At 42.6% G+C, this 16,801-nt stretch overlaps 1 protein-coding gene across 1 annotated transcript in view; it reads left to right on the top strand.

Moving 5' to 3' along the window:
• Positions 1–435: 435 nt before the first annotated feature.
• Positions 436–16,801, top strand: part of BCHE (butyrylcholinesterase) — a 66,661-nt gene continuing 50,295 nt past the window's right edge. Inside the window, exons 1-2 of the mRNA XM_066620378.1 lie at positions 436–521; positions 6,609–8,136. Of these exons, the coding sequence (XP_066476475.1) occupies positions 6,614–8,136 (1,523 nt within the window). The 5' untranslated portion in view covers positions 436–521; positions 6,609–6,613. The remainder of the gene's footprint in view (positions 522–6,608; positions 8,137–16,801) is intronic.

Raw genomic sequence — 16,801 nt, 5'->3', positions numbered from 1 at the left:
GACCAGCATTCCACCACTGATCTCCTTCCAGCCTACCAGCTGAACACAATATAATAATTGTTTCTCTTACCCATTTTGGGAATAATGCAAAACCACAAGGAAAAGTTGCATTAAAAAAATGCAGGGTTCTTTATCTACATGTGATTCTGCACTTGATACATTGAATAGACTGCCTCTTCGAAATAAACATGCCCTTCTTTTATTTCCCCTTTACCAGGAAATCCCTACAAGTTGGAACGCTCACATTCCCTCCTTGTGCTAACTCAGAAGCCTTTCAACAACCACGGCATTATCCTTGGAACATATGTCAGATACAAAGACCGCCTGCCTTCAGTTCGAGCTGCCTGTGCCAAGTCTCGCGAGCCTTGGCTTAAACAGTTGATTATAACTGTCAGCCCAGTACAATTTGCAAGCTTTAAAGAAGCAGCTGACACACTGCATTTTGCTGAAGTATTAAAGATCCTAGCTCTTTAAAAAAAAATCATACACAAAACTTTGGCGTCTCTCTGAAACGAACTGGGGTAAGAGCCTCTCTATTTACGTTCATCTCTATCAGCATAGGTTATAGTTAAGCTCGGTTTGTATGGGAATTGCACTCTTCTCAAACGTTCTGCTCTGTCCATTTGTTGCTCTGCTGGGAATACAAAGTCTATTCTGCAAATGGAACTGATGGAACAAATAAGCAGGCATGTGTATCGAACCATAGTATTATTCAACGGAGTCTGGGCTAAGTAAATTAAACTGAACTCAAAAAATCATTTATTAATTCAACCATCTTCTGTATTTAAATAGAGATTACACAGCCTTGTGTATAGATTTTTTGGTTGGCTAAGGATTTGCAGGAGAGGAAACAATCACTGAAATGAATTGTATTGCTTCACTGAATGAGAATACTGAAGCATGTTCTGTTTAACTTTCATGGGCTAAGGCTAATGGAAGTAAACTTTTTAAAAATATAGATATATATGTAAATAGAACCAATGATGTATCTCCATTTGGCTGACAGCCTAAAGCCATCCCCTGGCCTCTTTTATTCCAAAAGTAATAAAGTTAGCTTTATTTAGTTCAATCTGGTTTATGTCACCTGCTTTCATTTATGTACAAAATCAATTATTTCATCCTAGGGATGTCTGTTTTAAATTTGGTAGTTTTTGATGAAAGGGTACTTTGTGAGAGCTCTGCTCTCTAATGCCTCCACATGTCTTGCATGATCATGTTTCTTGCACGATTTAACCTTAACTCCTAACTTTATGGCTGGGTGACCAGATACAATGGAGGACAGAGTGCCTATACCTTTAACAGTTGTATAGACGCGGGAATATTGTCAGGTGCAGTTTTTTAAACCCTTCCATTTTGAGCTGCACCTGCCAAAATTCTCTGTCTTCTGTACAACAGTTAAAGGTATAGGCATTCTGTCCTCCACTGTATCTGGTTACCCTGACTTTAAGGAAAATTAAAACAAAACACGTATGCCGTTGCATGGATAATTGTGACATGTACAACATTACAAGTGCTTCCAGTGTACATATTTAAGAGCTGACTTTGGCGGTCAGCCAGCACACAGTTATGTGTACTTACATCACACTGAAAGGAATAGGACCAAAGAATCTGCAATGTTTTATGACAATGCCAACACATTCTTACGTGGGAGAAAGTCCACTGAACTCAGAATCACTTATAGCTGCATAGAATCAGGCTTCACAGTTGTTGTTTTTTTCTGATCATGTGGAAATCTGGTAGATTAGAGTTTCAATTTTTCTTTCTTGTGCTTCTTTTTTTTTAATACAACCAATATGCGAAACAATTAATTACATTTTAATTTTGGTTGATGTCTTGTGTGTTGACGCTATTAAAAATCATAAATATTTTCCCCTTTGCATATATGGTTCATTATCAGAATCTCACTTTGTTTCTCCTGGTTTTGTTCTGAGTATGTGAACCATCAGCCAAAGGTAAACCTTTTCAAGTGCCATTTATTTCAGTGTCAGGGTGAAGTGTGCATTCTCATTGAATTCAGTGGGATTTGAAAATGCTTAATATTGGCAGGACCGTACCCATAATTTTGTCCATGGTTTGTAATTTTGGATAGCATTTTTAAATGACTTTGGGCCCAATCCTATCCAATTTTCCAGTGCCGGTGCTGCTGTGTCAATGGGGTATGCACTGCTTCCTGTGTTGGGGTGGCAGTCACAGAGGCCTTCTCAAGGTATGGGAACATTTGTTGTGGTATGGGCTGCATTGTGGCTGCACCAGTGCTGGAAAGTTGACTAGGATTGGGCCCTTTGGCTGCAATTCGATACACTCTTGCCTGGGAGTAAGTGGGACTTTTGAGCAGTTGGTTAGTTCTGTTAGTTTTATTTTTCACTACGTACGTACTACGTGAAATTTGTTTTCAGGTCTTTTAACTGTCTTGTTTGCCATAACAATAAAATTTGTATGACATGCATGTACATAGAGATAGGAAATGGACCAATGTTTTAGCATTGCATGTAGGTCTCAGGCAGGATACTATTTAGGAGATTAAAAGCCTCTCTCCCATGTTTCACATGACTGTTCACCAACATCATCTATATGATTGGCCAACTCACTGAATATTGATTGCTAAAAAACAATAAAATGGCCCTGTGTTCTAGGCTCTTTGTTTAAAATTAAAAGCATGTGTGTTTGTGCCTGTGTAACTGACCCAAGGCAATTGCATTGCTTGAATTACCAGGAGCATAAAATTTATGGTTAGACATGGTTAGAGCTTTCTTGAAATTTAAGCTTGAATTTATTTATTTATTTATTTATTTATTTATTTATTTATTTAAATGATTTATACCCCCCTTTCTACCCCACAAAGGGAACTCAAGGAAGCTTACAAATAAAGCTTGAATCCATTCAAGGGTGGACCATGGTCCTTTTTTTTTATATCTTGCCCTCCATTCTGAAATCTTTTTTCCAAGTCCTGGAAAGGCTGTCCATGACTTCTAGAACCAGGGTTGTAGCTCAGTGATACAGCTTTACACCCACAAGATTCCTGGTTTAACTTGGCATCTCCAGGTAGAGCTAGAAAAGAGCCTTGTCCAGGGTTGGCTCAAAACCTCCTGATGCCTCAGGTGGCTTGCCAAATGCTGCCCCACTTACCCAATAATGTGCCAGTCACTTCTTCACTCACTCTCCAATGTTCTAGCCCAGCAATCGCTTCTCCTTTGCATTTCCTCTTTCTCTCTGTTCCACTCTTCTTGTTCCAATCCAGGGAGCGAAAGAAGCAGTGGAGGCTAGTATGCAGACAGAAACGGGCACTCCATCACAAACCTGCTGCCTGAGGCAACCATTTCAGTTGGCCTCATGGTTGGGCCAGCCCTGAACTTATCTGAAACCATAGAGAGCCATTTCTGATCTACTTCAAGTAGACAAGGCTGATCTAGAAGAACCAATGGACTGACTCAGGATGAGGTAGCTTCCTGTATGCCAATATATGGGCTTATAGCTGTATTGTGCATTTTTCTGTGTCTAAACACCAGCACTATTTCTAACAGACTTCCACTGATGGATCAGTCTCTGACCTACATGGGTCTCAATGTGCTCTGATGATCAGGATGTGGCCAAGCCTTGCTTAAGCATTTGATCTACACCCCAGAACATTGGTGTCATCACAAAACAGCTGGCAACCATAAAGTTCGAAGGTGTACAAGTTCCTGCAAGATCTTAGATGAGTAAAGTTTAAGGCTGGATTAATGCTAGATAATGCTCTGCAGTTCTTTATGAACCCCCAAGAGGTTTTACATGAGGTCTACTATTACTTTAAATCCTTCCTTGGAATACTTGGCCTGTATACCACGACTTTTTATTTGCTCTTGCGTGCGAATGAATCGGTGAAATATTGTCTCTGATAATCCCCCTCTCTCCTTCTGTTCCTTTGATGCTCTCACACACTTAGGAAGCACTTCAAGCAAAAATGTTCCTATTTTCTACTCCAAGCTTTCAACTTTAAACAGGCAACTAGCAAAACGGCCCCAAATGAGCCGCACAGCTGTATTTTCCACAGAAATTAACTCTGCTCCTTTTAAGGACAGAAGTGCTACTCAATAACCTAGAACAGAGTGTTTAAAGTGGCAGTAATGAGGACACAGAGTTCTTTTCCTTTCCCACCTCTTTCCCTCCCCACCTCTTCAAAGAGAGATGACTAAAAGTACTCCAACATTATGATGGAGGGTTTCTCTTCAGGTTTTCATGAAGATCAACATTAAGGTCAGGAGCTCAGTAATTTATTAAAACACCAACTGTCCAACAAATTATGAGTAAACTAGGGAAAAAAGAACACACACATTGATGATAATTGAATCTTTAATTATGAAGTGTTTTTATTTTACTGATAAGAGTTTGCACCGAAATATTTCTTATATAGTGTCAGGGTGGAAACACAGTTATTTTTCCTTTAACCTCATCTCCATCTTTCTTGGATGCCAAGAAGCCATCATGCCCTCCCTCCCCAAAACTTTCACTGCCCATTCAGCAGGTCCTCCTGCCAGTCACATGATTTTAGCATCCAAGATGAGCATGGGTCCAGTTGGCATACAGCTGGCTACACTCTACCAAGGCTCCTACCCGCATGCTGATGATGATATACAACTTGAAAACTCCATAGTAACAGAATATGCAGGCACAGACTTATTTTGCAGTTGTTATCTACTGAAACAGTTATCAGCAAAATAGCTAGCTAATGGGTCTGAACTGAATCACCTCCCACATTCACCTCCCAGATCCTCTGATAGACGCATCTGCAATTTATTCAATGCATCGGCATTTATTCAATGCATTGACATTTTATTCAAAATTGGGTATAACCCTGTGTTGTTCCTGAGTCATAAACTACAACCAGAAAAGCCGTGGTACATTACCATAGAATAGGAGGCATTGGTGGTCAAGTGGGCTATAACCTCTTTGCAGTAATATGAACACTCTGCTTTCACAGGTGGGGCCTTGGTATCCCCTGAGTAGGCATCCAGTATTTGACTCCCACAGATACCAGTGTCCACCATTAAATGCCCTTTAACAAGTTATAGATGCTATACCACATTCAGCCATTAGATGGGGTGAATAATGGAATCTAATGGAATAATTTCATTCTGAGATTCCATTAATCATCCCATTTAGTGGCTGAATGCAGAAGTAGCATCTAAACCTTGTTACAAGGCAATTAAAGGTGGGTCCCAGTGTCTACTGATTCTAGTATCCACCAATTTCTGTATCCACTGGGTGTTCTCGAATGGAATCCCAATGGATGCCAAGGTTCCACTGTCCTAGTGATAGATCACTAGTCACCACTAGTAGACCCCTAAAGTCGTTACACAGAATGAAGAAGCATCATGCCAAATTTCTGGTGGAATACCAAACTACTTCTACCTGCACAAAGCTTCCTTTTGTGAAGGTGTGGCTCAGGGAGGGGTGTTGTCTTGTTCACAAGTCCAGGACACCTGGACTGGGATGGCCCCATTTGGGCTGTGCCACTGTTGCCTTCATAGCCACAATGGTCAAAGACAGAAGCTGCTTGGGAACAGTCCCAGTGTCACAGAAGTGAATGAATCAGCACTCCTGTTGCCATGACAATAGAGACACCTCATCTAGGTTGTGCAGGGGAGGAGGAAGGAAACAGAGCCTATGGAGCCTGCTGCAAGGGCTTTAGAAGTCCAACTGAAGACCAGTGTTGAGGTGTGTGACTGGGCAGAAGGCTGAAGGTTCCAGGCAGCCTCCTGAAATAAAGGGACTTGATGGCTCAGAGAAGACACCCACAACAGAGGATGAAGAACCCAGAGAATGTTAACCCCTCTACCCTCCTTTAGATACTGTACCTCAGAGGTCAGAGCAGGCCAAGATGACTCCTTCCTCTCCTCCCTGCTCCAGCTGCCCACGAGTGGAATGAGCAGGTCTCTCAGCATTAGTAGAATGGAGGGTGGCAACCCACCAGGAGCACTGCAGTACCAGGGAAGCACTTCAGAGAGCAACCCTATTTGAAGCCTAGGTGACCGTGGAACACTACTGCAGGAGTTTTACAAGGCACTGAGAAATTCTTTTTGCTTCCATCAGAATTCCTCCATTTTGCCTGAGCACGAAGTGCCGAATTCACCTTGACATTTTGCTATAAGAGAAATTCAGTGGCAACGATATGTTTTTATTTTACTCTTCTCTACTTCCCTATGACTACACTTTGCACATACAGAACATCTTGGTCATGTGCTCCCAAGGCTACTGTGCCTCAGATTGCTTTTCTTTGGCCTACCCTAGGGTACGCCTCCTGCATTTTAGTGTATTTGACTCAGGAAGGCAGCGATGCCCCACCGGAGTTCTTTGAAAAGTACCACCCCCCCACTGCCGCCACAGCTGTGATCATGCAAACACAACCCATGTGCTCCAGCCGTTCAGAGCACGTGGGTTGTGTTTGCACACTCACAGCTTCGGCAGTGTGGGTGCTTTTTGTAAAACCCCAGCAGGGAATTGCCACCTCACCTTCCGCCCCCACACCTGACATCTCTGACTTGACTGTATGGTAGAGTGTTTCTGAATGCACCTTGCATAGCTGCATCTAAAAAACCTGCTTCAAAATGTTGTTTTTCCTCTAATTACAGGAGTCATGATGTCTAAGTCTAACAGAGCCTGCCTCCACACAAGAATCCTCATTAGATTTCTTCTGATCTGTACATTGACCCAGAAGGCGCTCACTGAAGATGACACCACGGTTGCGACTCAGAATGGAATAGTTAAAGGGGTGACTTTGCCTGTGCTTGGTGGAACTGTAACAGCCTTCCTTGGGATTCCTTATGCAGAACCCCCATATGGTAGGCTTCGCTTCCAAAAGCCACAGCCTCGGGGAAAATGGACAGGGGTGTGGAATGCCAGCAAGTATGCCAACTCATGCTATCAGAACATAGATAACACTTTTCCCGGATTCTCCGGATCAGAGATGTGGAACCCAAACACAAACCTCAGCGAAGACTGTCTCTACCTCAATGTATGGGTCCCCTCTCCCAAGCCAAAGAACGCGTCCGTCATGGTATGGATCTATGGGGGAGGGTTCCAAACTGGGACATCTTCATTGTATGTTTACGATGGCAAGTTCCTTGCTCGAGTTGAAAGAGTCATTGTTGTTTCAATGAACTATAGACTAGGGGCACTGGGATTCTTGGCTTTGCCAGGAAACGAGGAAGCCCCGGGAAATGCAGGGCTGTTTGATCAACGGTTGGCACTTCAGTGGGTCCAGGACAATATAGGAACCTTTGGCGGCAATCCTAAAAGTGTGACATTATTTGGAGAGAGTGCTGGAGCAGGGTCTGTTAGCTACCATCTCCTTTCTCCTAAAAGCCACCCTCTCTTCACCAGGGCAATCATGCAGAGTGGTGCTGGGAATGCCCCTTGGGGTGCACTTGTGCACTCTGAAGCAAGGAGACGAACGTTGGCTCTGGCCGAACTTCTCCACTGTACACGCAGCAATGAAACAGAGATCATTTTGTGTCTTCGAAACAAAGATCCTCAGGATATACTTGCCCACGAAGTTTCCGTGTTAAGATACAGCAGTCTTTTAGAACTCTACTTCATTCCAGTCATCGATGGGGATTTTCTCACCGATTTGCCAGGAACACTGCTGAAGAATGGGAATTTTAAACATACGCAGATCTTGATGGGAGTGAACAGAGATGAAGGCACAGCTTTCCTTGTATATGGAGCACCTGGATTCAGCAAAGATAACAACAGCCTCATCAACGAAACAGATTTTGGGGCAGGTTTGAGACTCTCCTTTCCAGAAATCAGTGACATTGGGTTGGAATCAGTAGCTTTTCAATATACAGACTGGGAAAATGAGCAGAACCCTTTTAACTACCGCGATGCCATGGATGATATCATTGGGGATTACAATTTCATCTGCCCTGTGGTGGAGTTCATCAACACTTTTGTCAAGGCAGGGAATACTGCATTTTTATACTTCTTTGAGCACAGATCTTCTAAACTTTCTTGGCCAGAGTGGATGGGGGTACCACATGGTTATGAAATAGAGTTTGTATTCGGGCTACCTCTAGAGAGAAGAGCTAATTATACCAAAGCCGAAGAAACACTGAGTAGGTCTATTCTGAGATACTGGGCAAGTTTCGCAAAAACTGGGTAAGTATATCTATTTTATTTTTCCTTTTGATGTCTATTTCTCTTGCAAAAATCTAGAAGGATTTCTTATCTTCTGTGAGTTTTTTCAGTGTCCACCAAATTTGAAAGCTTACTTCTTACCAACTATAACATTACTGCTATCTGCAAATAATACATAGGTTGTGGTGGTAGTTGTAGAGAATATTAGTGACGGCAGAAACAGCAGAGAATATTGATATTGGCAGTAACAATTAATGATACTTGTATATTTTTATAGCTGCAAGGAAGTTAGTTCTCTCTCTAGGTAAGGCTTCTCTTGTTTCTACCACATCAAGAAGCTGACAGTATCAAGTGAGTTTAAAATAAGACCAAACACACTTTGGAGTAGTTAGTCATCAGTTGCCAGCCTTACAAGAGAACTCAACCTTGTTTTGACACAATAACAGCTGTTACAAGTGAAGGCCACAGTTTCAAGTTGCAAAATTATTATTTTTGCAACCCCCTCACCACTATCATGTTTTCTCCATTACACAGAGACATAAATTCACCCTTCCCAAAGACAAGTTGTGAGAACAGTTCAGAACCTAGCCCTCTTGCAAGTTATGTCTTGCCAGGGTGCAGTAGTGGTTTGGGAGTTAGATCTGGAAAATCTAAGTCCCTGCTTAACCATCAAGATTCCTGGGAGGCCAGTCACTACCTTGCAACCTCACCCTACCTCACAGGGCTGTTGTGAGGACAAAATTATTGGACACTACCCTGTACTCCTTAGAGGAACGGTGGTATAAAAATGTGCAAAATAAATATATGGGCAAGGATACACAAATTAAGAAAAAAAGAGTTGGACCTTGGAGGTCATCTAATCCAACTCTTACCAAGCACAGATGACTACTGCATACCTGACAGATGGCAATCCAGCTTCTTTATAGATATGGGAAAGCCAACAAGTGGTCTCTCCTTATTAGTTAGTAAGTGCCCTGTATTGTTCCCACTTGATTTTAACGTATATTTTGAAATTTAAGTGTGATGAGTATGACTGAACATGTGTCTTTAACATGTAACAAAAGAGACAATCAATAGCTAGAGGTGTTTGTTTCCGATGAGTAAGATAGGCTTATTATTATAATATTAATAATATTAATATATTAATATATCACTTTTCAACAAAAAGTTCACAAAGTGGTTTCCAGAAAAAATCAAATAACTAATGGCTCCCTGTCCCAGAAAGGCTCACAATCTAAAAGGATGCAACACCAGCAAACAGCCACTAGAAAAGCCACTGCTGGGGTGAGGTGGGGCAGTTGCTCTCCCCCTGCTAAATAAAAGAGGAGCACCCACTTGAAAAAGTGCCTCTTAACCAGTTAGCAGGGGTTGCAGCTTGCAGCCTAAGAGCCCAATCCTTAGCATGTCTGCTCAGAAGTAAGTTCCATTGCAGTCAATGGGGCTTACTCCAAGGAAAGTGTGGGTAGGATTGGGCTGTAAGTCTTGCTGAACACAATAGGCTTACTTCTGAGTACGATAAATAATATTTTCAAACACCTCTGTCAGTAGCACAAGCTTGAACCCTGGACAGTGCAAGCCTATGCATGTTAACTCAGAACTCAGTTCCACTGAGTTCAAGGCGACCTACTCCCAGGTAAGCCATAATTAGATTGCAGCCTGAATTGGTTAGCATACAGCTATGCAGAAAGTTGTTTCATCAGCCCCACTTTTAGCAGTTCTAGCCTCCTTGTGGCTCTTCCCATTTTAGATCCTGGTGTGTGGAAGTAAACCAAATTAAGACTGCAATCCTAATGATAACTTCGGAGTAAACCCGCTTAGGAAAGTAGACTGAAGCTCTCTGCAACACAACAGTTAGGGAACGGTGAAAATTTCAGTCAGAACTGTTGCTAGTCGTGTTCTAACTTTGTATTCCAATAATCCTCAGGTATTTCATCCACATCCCTCAGAGGATATTTCAACCCCAGCCTCCCACATTCACCTCAAAACTGCAATCAGTGGCAGCTTTAAAGAGCTTTTTCCCCCACACCAGAATTTCACTGCTATCAAAACCAGCGACCTCAAAACCTTTTTTTTTTTTTGGTCCCTTCAACGTTCCTCAGATGCTTCTCCTCAACAGGAAGTTCCTCATTTGCCTTAAAATGTCACATTAGGCCAAATGCAGGAGCTACTCAAATAACAGAGTTGAGCTTCCTGGATAATGCTAGACTTTCAGCACAGCTAACTGAAGCCTCCTCGCTGAGTCTTTCTGTCAAGAGTGTGAGCTTTTCTTCTTCTTCTCAGAAGAAGAAAAGCAAAACCTTACACCCAAGTAAACTGTCTTAAAAAAAACAGCCAAGGACAGCTACCGGTTTACGCACATGGCTTGGCTCCCTGTCAATGATAATACAGCTGTGGAGCTTTCCACAGTGGAAATGCAATAGCAGCACCAGAAAATAATGGGGGAGGGAGTAAGTGCAGAAGGGGTAAAGTAAATTTTTGGAGCAGTAAGCCTTGTCCCACATGTTGCATTTCTGAAAGAAAAATAATGATCTTTTGCAGTAATTCATCTAAGCGTATTTTCTCTGAAGCAAGTTCTGGAGTTCAACTTTCTAAAATACACAGGCCAAACAACACAGCCTCGCAGCAAAAGTGTCGATGTGTTTGCTCAGAAGTAAATGCCACCGAGTACAACAGGACTTACTCCCATGTAAGGGTTTTTATAGGATTGTAGCATTGGTTAAGCCATTTCAACCCAATGTTGCATATACACAACAGGGACCAAATGTGTACACCTGTGGGCTGGGCAAAAATGGATTTTAGTTTCCTGTTTATGTCTTAGCAAGGGAAGACAGGTGAGTGAGGTGAAGGGGAGGCTATACTTGATGGAGGCACTGTCCCTTGTCCCACTCCAAGCACTGCCTAAGTGAAGAGCTTTATTTTGTTTTCCACTTTTGAATTGAAATGAATGAGGTATTCGTCATGTTTTATTTTTTGGCACGCCTGACTTTACCAGACGGCCTGTCTCTTACAGGCATTCTGTACTTGCTCTGCAAACACAGCCCACCACTTCAGTGTTGCAGTAGATAGTAGGTGGATTCAGTGGATGACACTGTGTCATGCTACCCATCAGCCATCCTACAGGGACAAACAAAGTCCTGCCAAACCCAGCTGAGAGAGCAAACAGGGTTGGCTTGAAGTGACCATAAAACAGGGTTGGCTTGAAGTGACCACAGCCCTAAATGGGACTGCCACCACCCCTAATTGACAGTCCTTAAGCCCAGGGAAGGCAAAAGGCCTTCAGGCATCCCAACTACCTAGAGAAGCAGAAACTCCCAAGCTTCAGAATCCCCCTCCTTTTGGGTAATGGGAATCACCCACTGCTGTAAAGATTAAGAATTTATTAAAGAATTAAGAGCCCAATCCTATGTATGTCTACTTAGAAGTAAGTCCCAAGTAGTCAATGGAATTTACTCCCAGATAAGTATGGATAGGATTGCTGTCAAAGCCACCGAACAGAAGACTCTTGTAATACTGTTATGGGAATTATACAGAATGTAGAACAAGAAAGCAAAGCTCCTAACCTAGAGCAGGTTAACTTCAACAAGGAACAGAGCTTCTGAACATGTACAGAAAGCTGACCCAGCATGGCTGGCTGCTGTTATATACTATAGGGACACTTTTGCATCCATACTTTTTGGCAAAAGACAAAAGAACCAAATGCATCCAATAAGGTTCCATTTTCAGTTCTATTTGCTACTCATTTGGAAACAAGGTACAGCCCTAACAGAGCCCTACATGCTTCCTGCTCTACCAATTTCCCAAGCTAAGGCTTATTTTGGTTGGGAAAGGTAGGCAGGGCTGTCAAGGAAGACTTGTTCATCATTAGAGTGGAATGCAAATTCCAGTTGGAATTGGCTTGAAGGGTACCCATCCCAACTGCAATTGGACTCATGACTTTTCCAGTAGAGTGAGCTCCCCATATTTGAAGTCCTCTCTAGTTAGAATTATCTCATGAAGCAGACACAAAAACTTCTGCTGGAGACCAGTGGCCTGACTCAGTACAAGGTTATGGGCAGATGGCATTGTTTCTAAAACTTGGACAGAAATGAAATGGCTGAGATAACAACATAGTCCATGCTAAAATTAAACCCTGTAAAATTTATACGAGTGCACATTTTAAGTGTTTGGAAACCTCTCCACCAATAGTCTGGCCATTTAGGTTGAATTATTATTTGGAGTATAATTAGATTTGCTGGCAGATAATATTTCAAGTTGTTTCCACAGCAAATACTGTATTAAGAATCTGCATCTCCCATAAGTACTGAAAACATGACTATTTATGGGCAGATAATTCCTCCATACAGTTCCAATGAAGAGCAAAATGATCAGACCCGCTCATTCTCTTCCAAGTTTGTTAACCTCTCTCTTAGCAAAGTTTAAAATCACAATCCTATGCATGTTTATTCAGAAGGAAGGCCTCTGCTTACTTGGAAGGAAGTAATAAGGCTAGTTCTCAGAATGCATGCATTGGGTTTCATCCTCAGTCGCTGATGAACTCACTCTGTGAAAGGACAACATTGGTTTGAACATGCCTCTCAAGCTTTCAATGACCTATCTGAGCATAGTGCTAATATGTAGAATAAATAGTAAAGAAAACATGAACATCAAAATGTGTAACTCAGACTGAGGTTATTGGCTTTGTGTACCCTAACTACCTAGGTGACTGGATGAAGCAGCTTGAAAAGTGCTTGCTCAGGTGGATTTTTTGTTTGAGTTTAGTATGTCTAGTATCACCTAGGAGTGGTGGAATAGAGAAGCACTGCATGCAGTGAAACATGCTGAGTTACTGAAGCTATCCATACTCTGGATCTAGTTCATAAATCAGAACACGTGTATTCCTGGTTTTGGACCTGTGAAATAGGTACCACTGCTAGCAGATAAATAGGTACCACTGCTAATTGGGTAAGAGGCACTTTTTCAAGTGGGTGTCCTCTTTTTAGCTGGGGGAGAGTAACTGGCCCTCCTCACCCCAGCAGTGTCTTTTCTAGTGGCTGTGTGCTGGTGTTCTTTTGCATCTTTTTAGATTGTGAGCCCTTTTGGGACAGGGAGCCATTAGTTGTTTGATTTTCTCTGTAAACCTCTTTGTGAACTTTTCGTTGAAAAGCGGTATATAAATACTGTTAATAATTAATAATAATACCACTTCAGTGGGAAGGTAATGGCATTCCATGCGCTTAGGCATCTAGTCATGCTGGTCACATGGAAACAGTCTACCGACAAACACCAGCTCTTCGGCTTAGAAACAGAGATGAGCATCGCCCATAGAGTTGGATGAGACTAAGCTTAATGCTGGGGGGGGGGGGGAACCTTTCTCTTTTACCTTTACTGTCAATGGGTGAACTTTTCTTGGAGGTAGTGCTACTAGTTTGGTCAACTTTAATATGTGCCAGGTTTTTGGCGCTAAATTACACAGCAAAGTGTGAGTCACCAGTGATCCTCGGTGAGTCCCATTATTGGTCTGTCAAATGAGGGAGTGTCAGATCTGATGCTTTTTTGTGGCTTGGAAACAGGTGTTTTAGTTATGAAAAGGAGTGAGAAGAATCAGCTAACATAATGAATTTCTTATCTTTTGTGTGCTCAGATATCCCATCCTTTATATTTCTATGAAGGAACGGACTAGTTGCATCAGTTTGCATTTAATTAATACAGTTAGGGCCCAATCCTGTCCAACTTTCCAGTGCTGATGAAACCACAATGCAGTCCCGGGATGAGGGGACCAAACATTCCCTTGGTATAATTTCAGCAGTGCTGCTTCTGCCAAGCAGTGTTCTCTCTAATATTTTCCCAACCATGTGGCACAGTTAACAACCTGAGAAGTACATAACCACTGCCATCTTAAAATGGGCAATGGCCAGTCTGAAACTATATTGACTATGCCACCCACATCCTTTGATCCTTCCTCAACCAGCGCTCACTTTCTAATGCTGCTTCCCTCAGTCATAGAATCATAGAGTTTGAAGGATTCTAATAGCTCATCTAGTCCAATCCCCTGCCTGTAGCCGGAAATCCTTCTAGAGCTTCCCCAACAGGTGCTTTTCAAGCCTCTGCTTGAAGATCTCCAGTGAGGGGGAGTCCACCACCTCCCTCTGCAATCTGTTTCAATGCCAAACTGCCCTTAACCACTCAGAGTCACTACACTCTGGCCCTAAGTTATTGACATACTTAGTATTACTTACTGAGCTTGACACTCCTGGCCAAAATTGTGAAAACCTTGGTATGTATGAATAATACCATCAGTTCTATATCATTGGAAAAGTAATTTAATGCTTAATGCAGTGAAACAAACCACATTGGAGTATCTGTACTCTATCAAAATTTATGGCTAATTAACGAGAAAACATTTGATGATTGATTGATTGATTGATTGATTGATTGAATAAATTAAATTTGATTTTGTCTTGGAGGCGGGCAGGGCCTCTGAGAGGAATTTTATCAGGGGGTACAAAGTTTCTTTTGGGCCCCTTTGCAAAGAGGAAGGGGTGAAACAGAGCAGGGGAGGGTGGTGGGCAAGCAGAACAGGGGCAGGGAGGGGCGAAACAGGGTAGGGGGAGGGTAGAGACAGCTGGAAAAGTCTTTGGAGTCCTGGTCTACCAACCCATGTGGCATCAGTAGTGTCCCCAGCATCCTGTGCAGGCAACAAGTCTGAGCAGATAGGAAAACATAAGATCCCAGGAAATTTCTGTGCCCCCTCCTTTGGCTCCAGGGCCCCCCTTTAGACCCTGGGCCCGGGTACAAATTACCCCCTTTACCCCCTCCCCTAGGCCCTGGAGGCGGGGCTACAAAATTTTCTTTGACTCCAAAATTTTCTTTGACCCCAGGTAGTAGATGCCTTAGCTACGCCACTGGTTGTGATGTCATTTCCCAGGCATCATTTTGCCCTCAGCACCGGGCTACACTTTCCTTAGCGACACCACTGGGACTTCTGAATATATGTGCATAGATTTAGGCTCTTTGTTGTATGTTCTTAGTGGAACATTGCTATGGGAATGTGGCTATGCATGTCAAAATTTACCATTGCATCATTGTTAAATAGTCTTTTTGTTTAGTCTCCTTTGACAAAGTCTGAGCCTGGATATTCTCCAAGAATGATAGTGCTTTTTCTATTTGGACAAATAGTATGGGGCTGACTGATTTTAGTAACAGATTTCTTCCAGGAGAATGCTTACTATTATTATTTGTTATTAGAAGTGCTATTGTATTGTTTTAAAATGTAGTTATCTGCTCTGAAACTAATGACACAGATATTTCATCTTGACACATAAACTGGGATTTGGGATGCGCAGTGTTTGAGGAAAGGAGTTAAAAAGAGTTCTTTAGGATGTCCAAGAAAGACTCAAAGTAATGTTATTAACAAATGGACCAAAGAAAACCATCAGAAAAAGACAAATGACTTGCATCAAAACATTGCCCTAGTAATGCATACAGAATCAATTACTCTTTTGTTTCTGACAATGAAATGGACTTGTCAGTTGGCCTGGCGGGTTTCACTTCAATGAGGGTCACAAGTCCTTTACCCAAAACACTGGCATTAGTCAGTGTTATCCCATTTGCTTTACTTTGCAAAGTTATCAGGATTTTCTAGGATGTCATACCAGAGAGGTAGAAATTATGTATGCATGCAATTTCTGTATTCATATGTATTCCAGTGTTTCTACCCTGCCTTTCCCAATGAATGCAATTAAATGACTGCCTGTCAATGTAGTGGAATATATCAAGAAGAGCACCATGGAGTTCTGTCTTGGGCCCTGTCCTGTTTGACATTTTTAGCCTGGACAAGGGGTTAGAAGGGTTGCTTATCAAATTTGTAGATTACATGATGCTGAGAAGGATACCTAAAACTCTGGAAGACCAAATCCGGATTCAAAATGATCTTCAGAGGATTGATCATTGAGTCCACACCAACAAGAGTAAGTTCAACAGAGACAAATGTATCATCCTGCACATAGATACAAATAATCAGATGCATAATTACGGGATGAGAGAGACCCAGCTTGGCAACAGTACGTGTGAAAAGAATCTAGGTGTCTTACAGCCTAATCCTAATTACCGTAGCAGCTAGGAGAGTGGAATAGAGGTCCCGCTGTAGTAAAGGCTAAATGGAGGCACACGTAGCAAGCTTCTGGTGGCCATTTTGGAGCTGTTACAGCAAATGATGGTGATGTTGACAGCCCACTGCCACTACTGGTTACCTGCAAGAGCACAGGGACACTGGCGTGGGGAGTGGATGGTGAAAGGAATAGGGAAATCGCTTGGTGGGGAAGGATGGGACGTGGAATGGTGGGCCACGGTGAGATACAGGAAGCTGGACTAGAAGGGCCTATGGCCTGATCCAGTGGGGCTGTTCTTATGTTCTTATGAATGGGGGAGGGAGTGGTAGATCCTAGTAGCAGCAACTTTCATTGAGAGTCATTCCCTCTCCCCTTGTCTGCCCTTTACTCTCCTTGGATGTATGCCAGCAAAATAGCTAGCGTAGATCCTAGGAGACCCATTAAGGCAGCCAGGGCCTCTGAGAGGAATTTTATCAGTGGGTACAAAGTTTCTTTTGGGCCCCTTTGCAAAAGGGGAGGGGTGAAACAGAGCAGTGGTGGGTGGTGACAGGTGAGCAGAATGGGGGCAGGGAAGGGCAAAACAGGTGGGTGGGAGGGTG

Source organism: Tiliqua scincoides, chromosome 3 (genome assembly GCF_035046505.1).
Source record: "Tiliqua scincoides isolate rTilSci1 chromosome 3, rTilSci1.hap2, whole genome shotgun sequence".
In the NCBI taxonomy this organism is placed as follows: Eukaryota; Metazoa; Chordata; class Lepidosauria; order Squamata; family Scincidae; genus Tiliqua; species Tiliqua scincoides.
The sequence above is the reverse complement of the archived record's forward strand: the minus strand, read 5'-3'. Positions and strand labels throughout refer to the sequence as shown.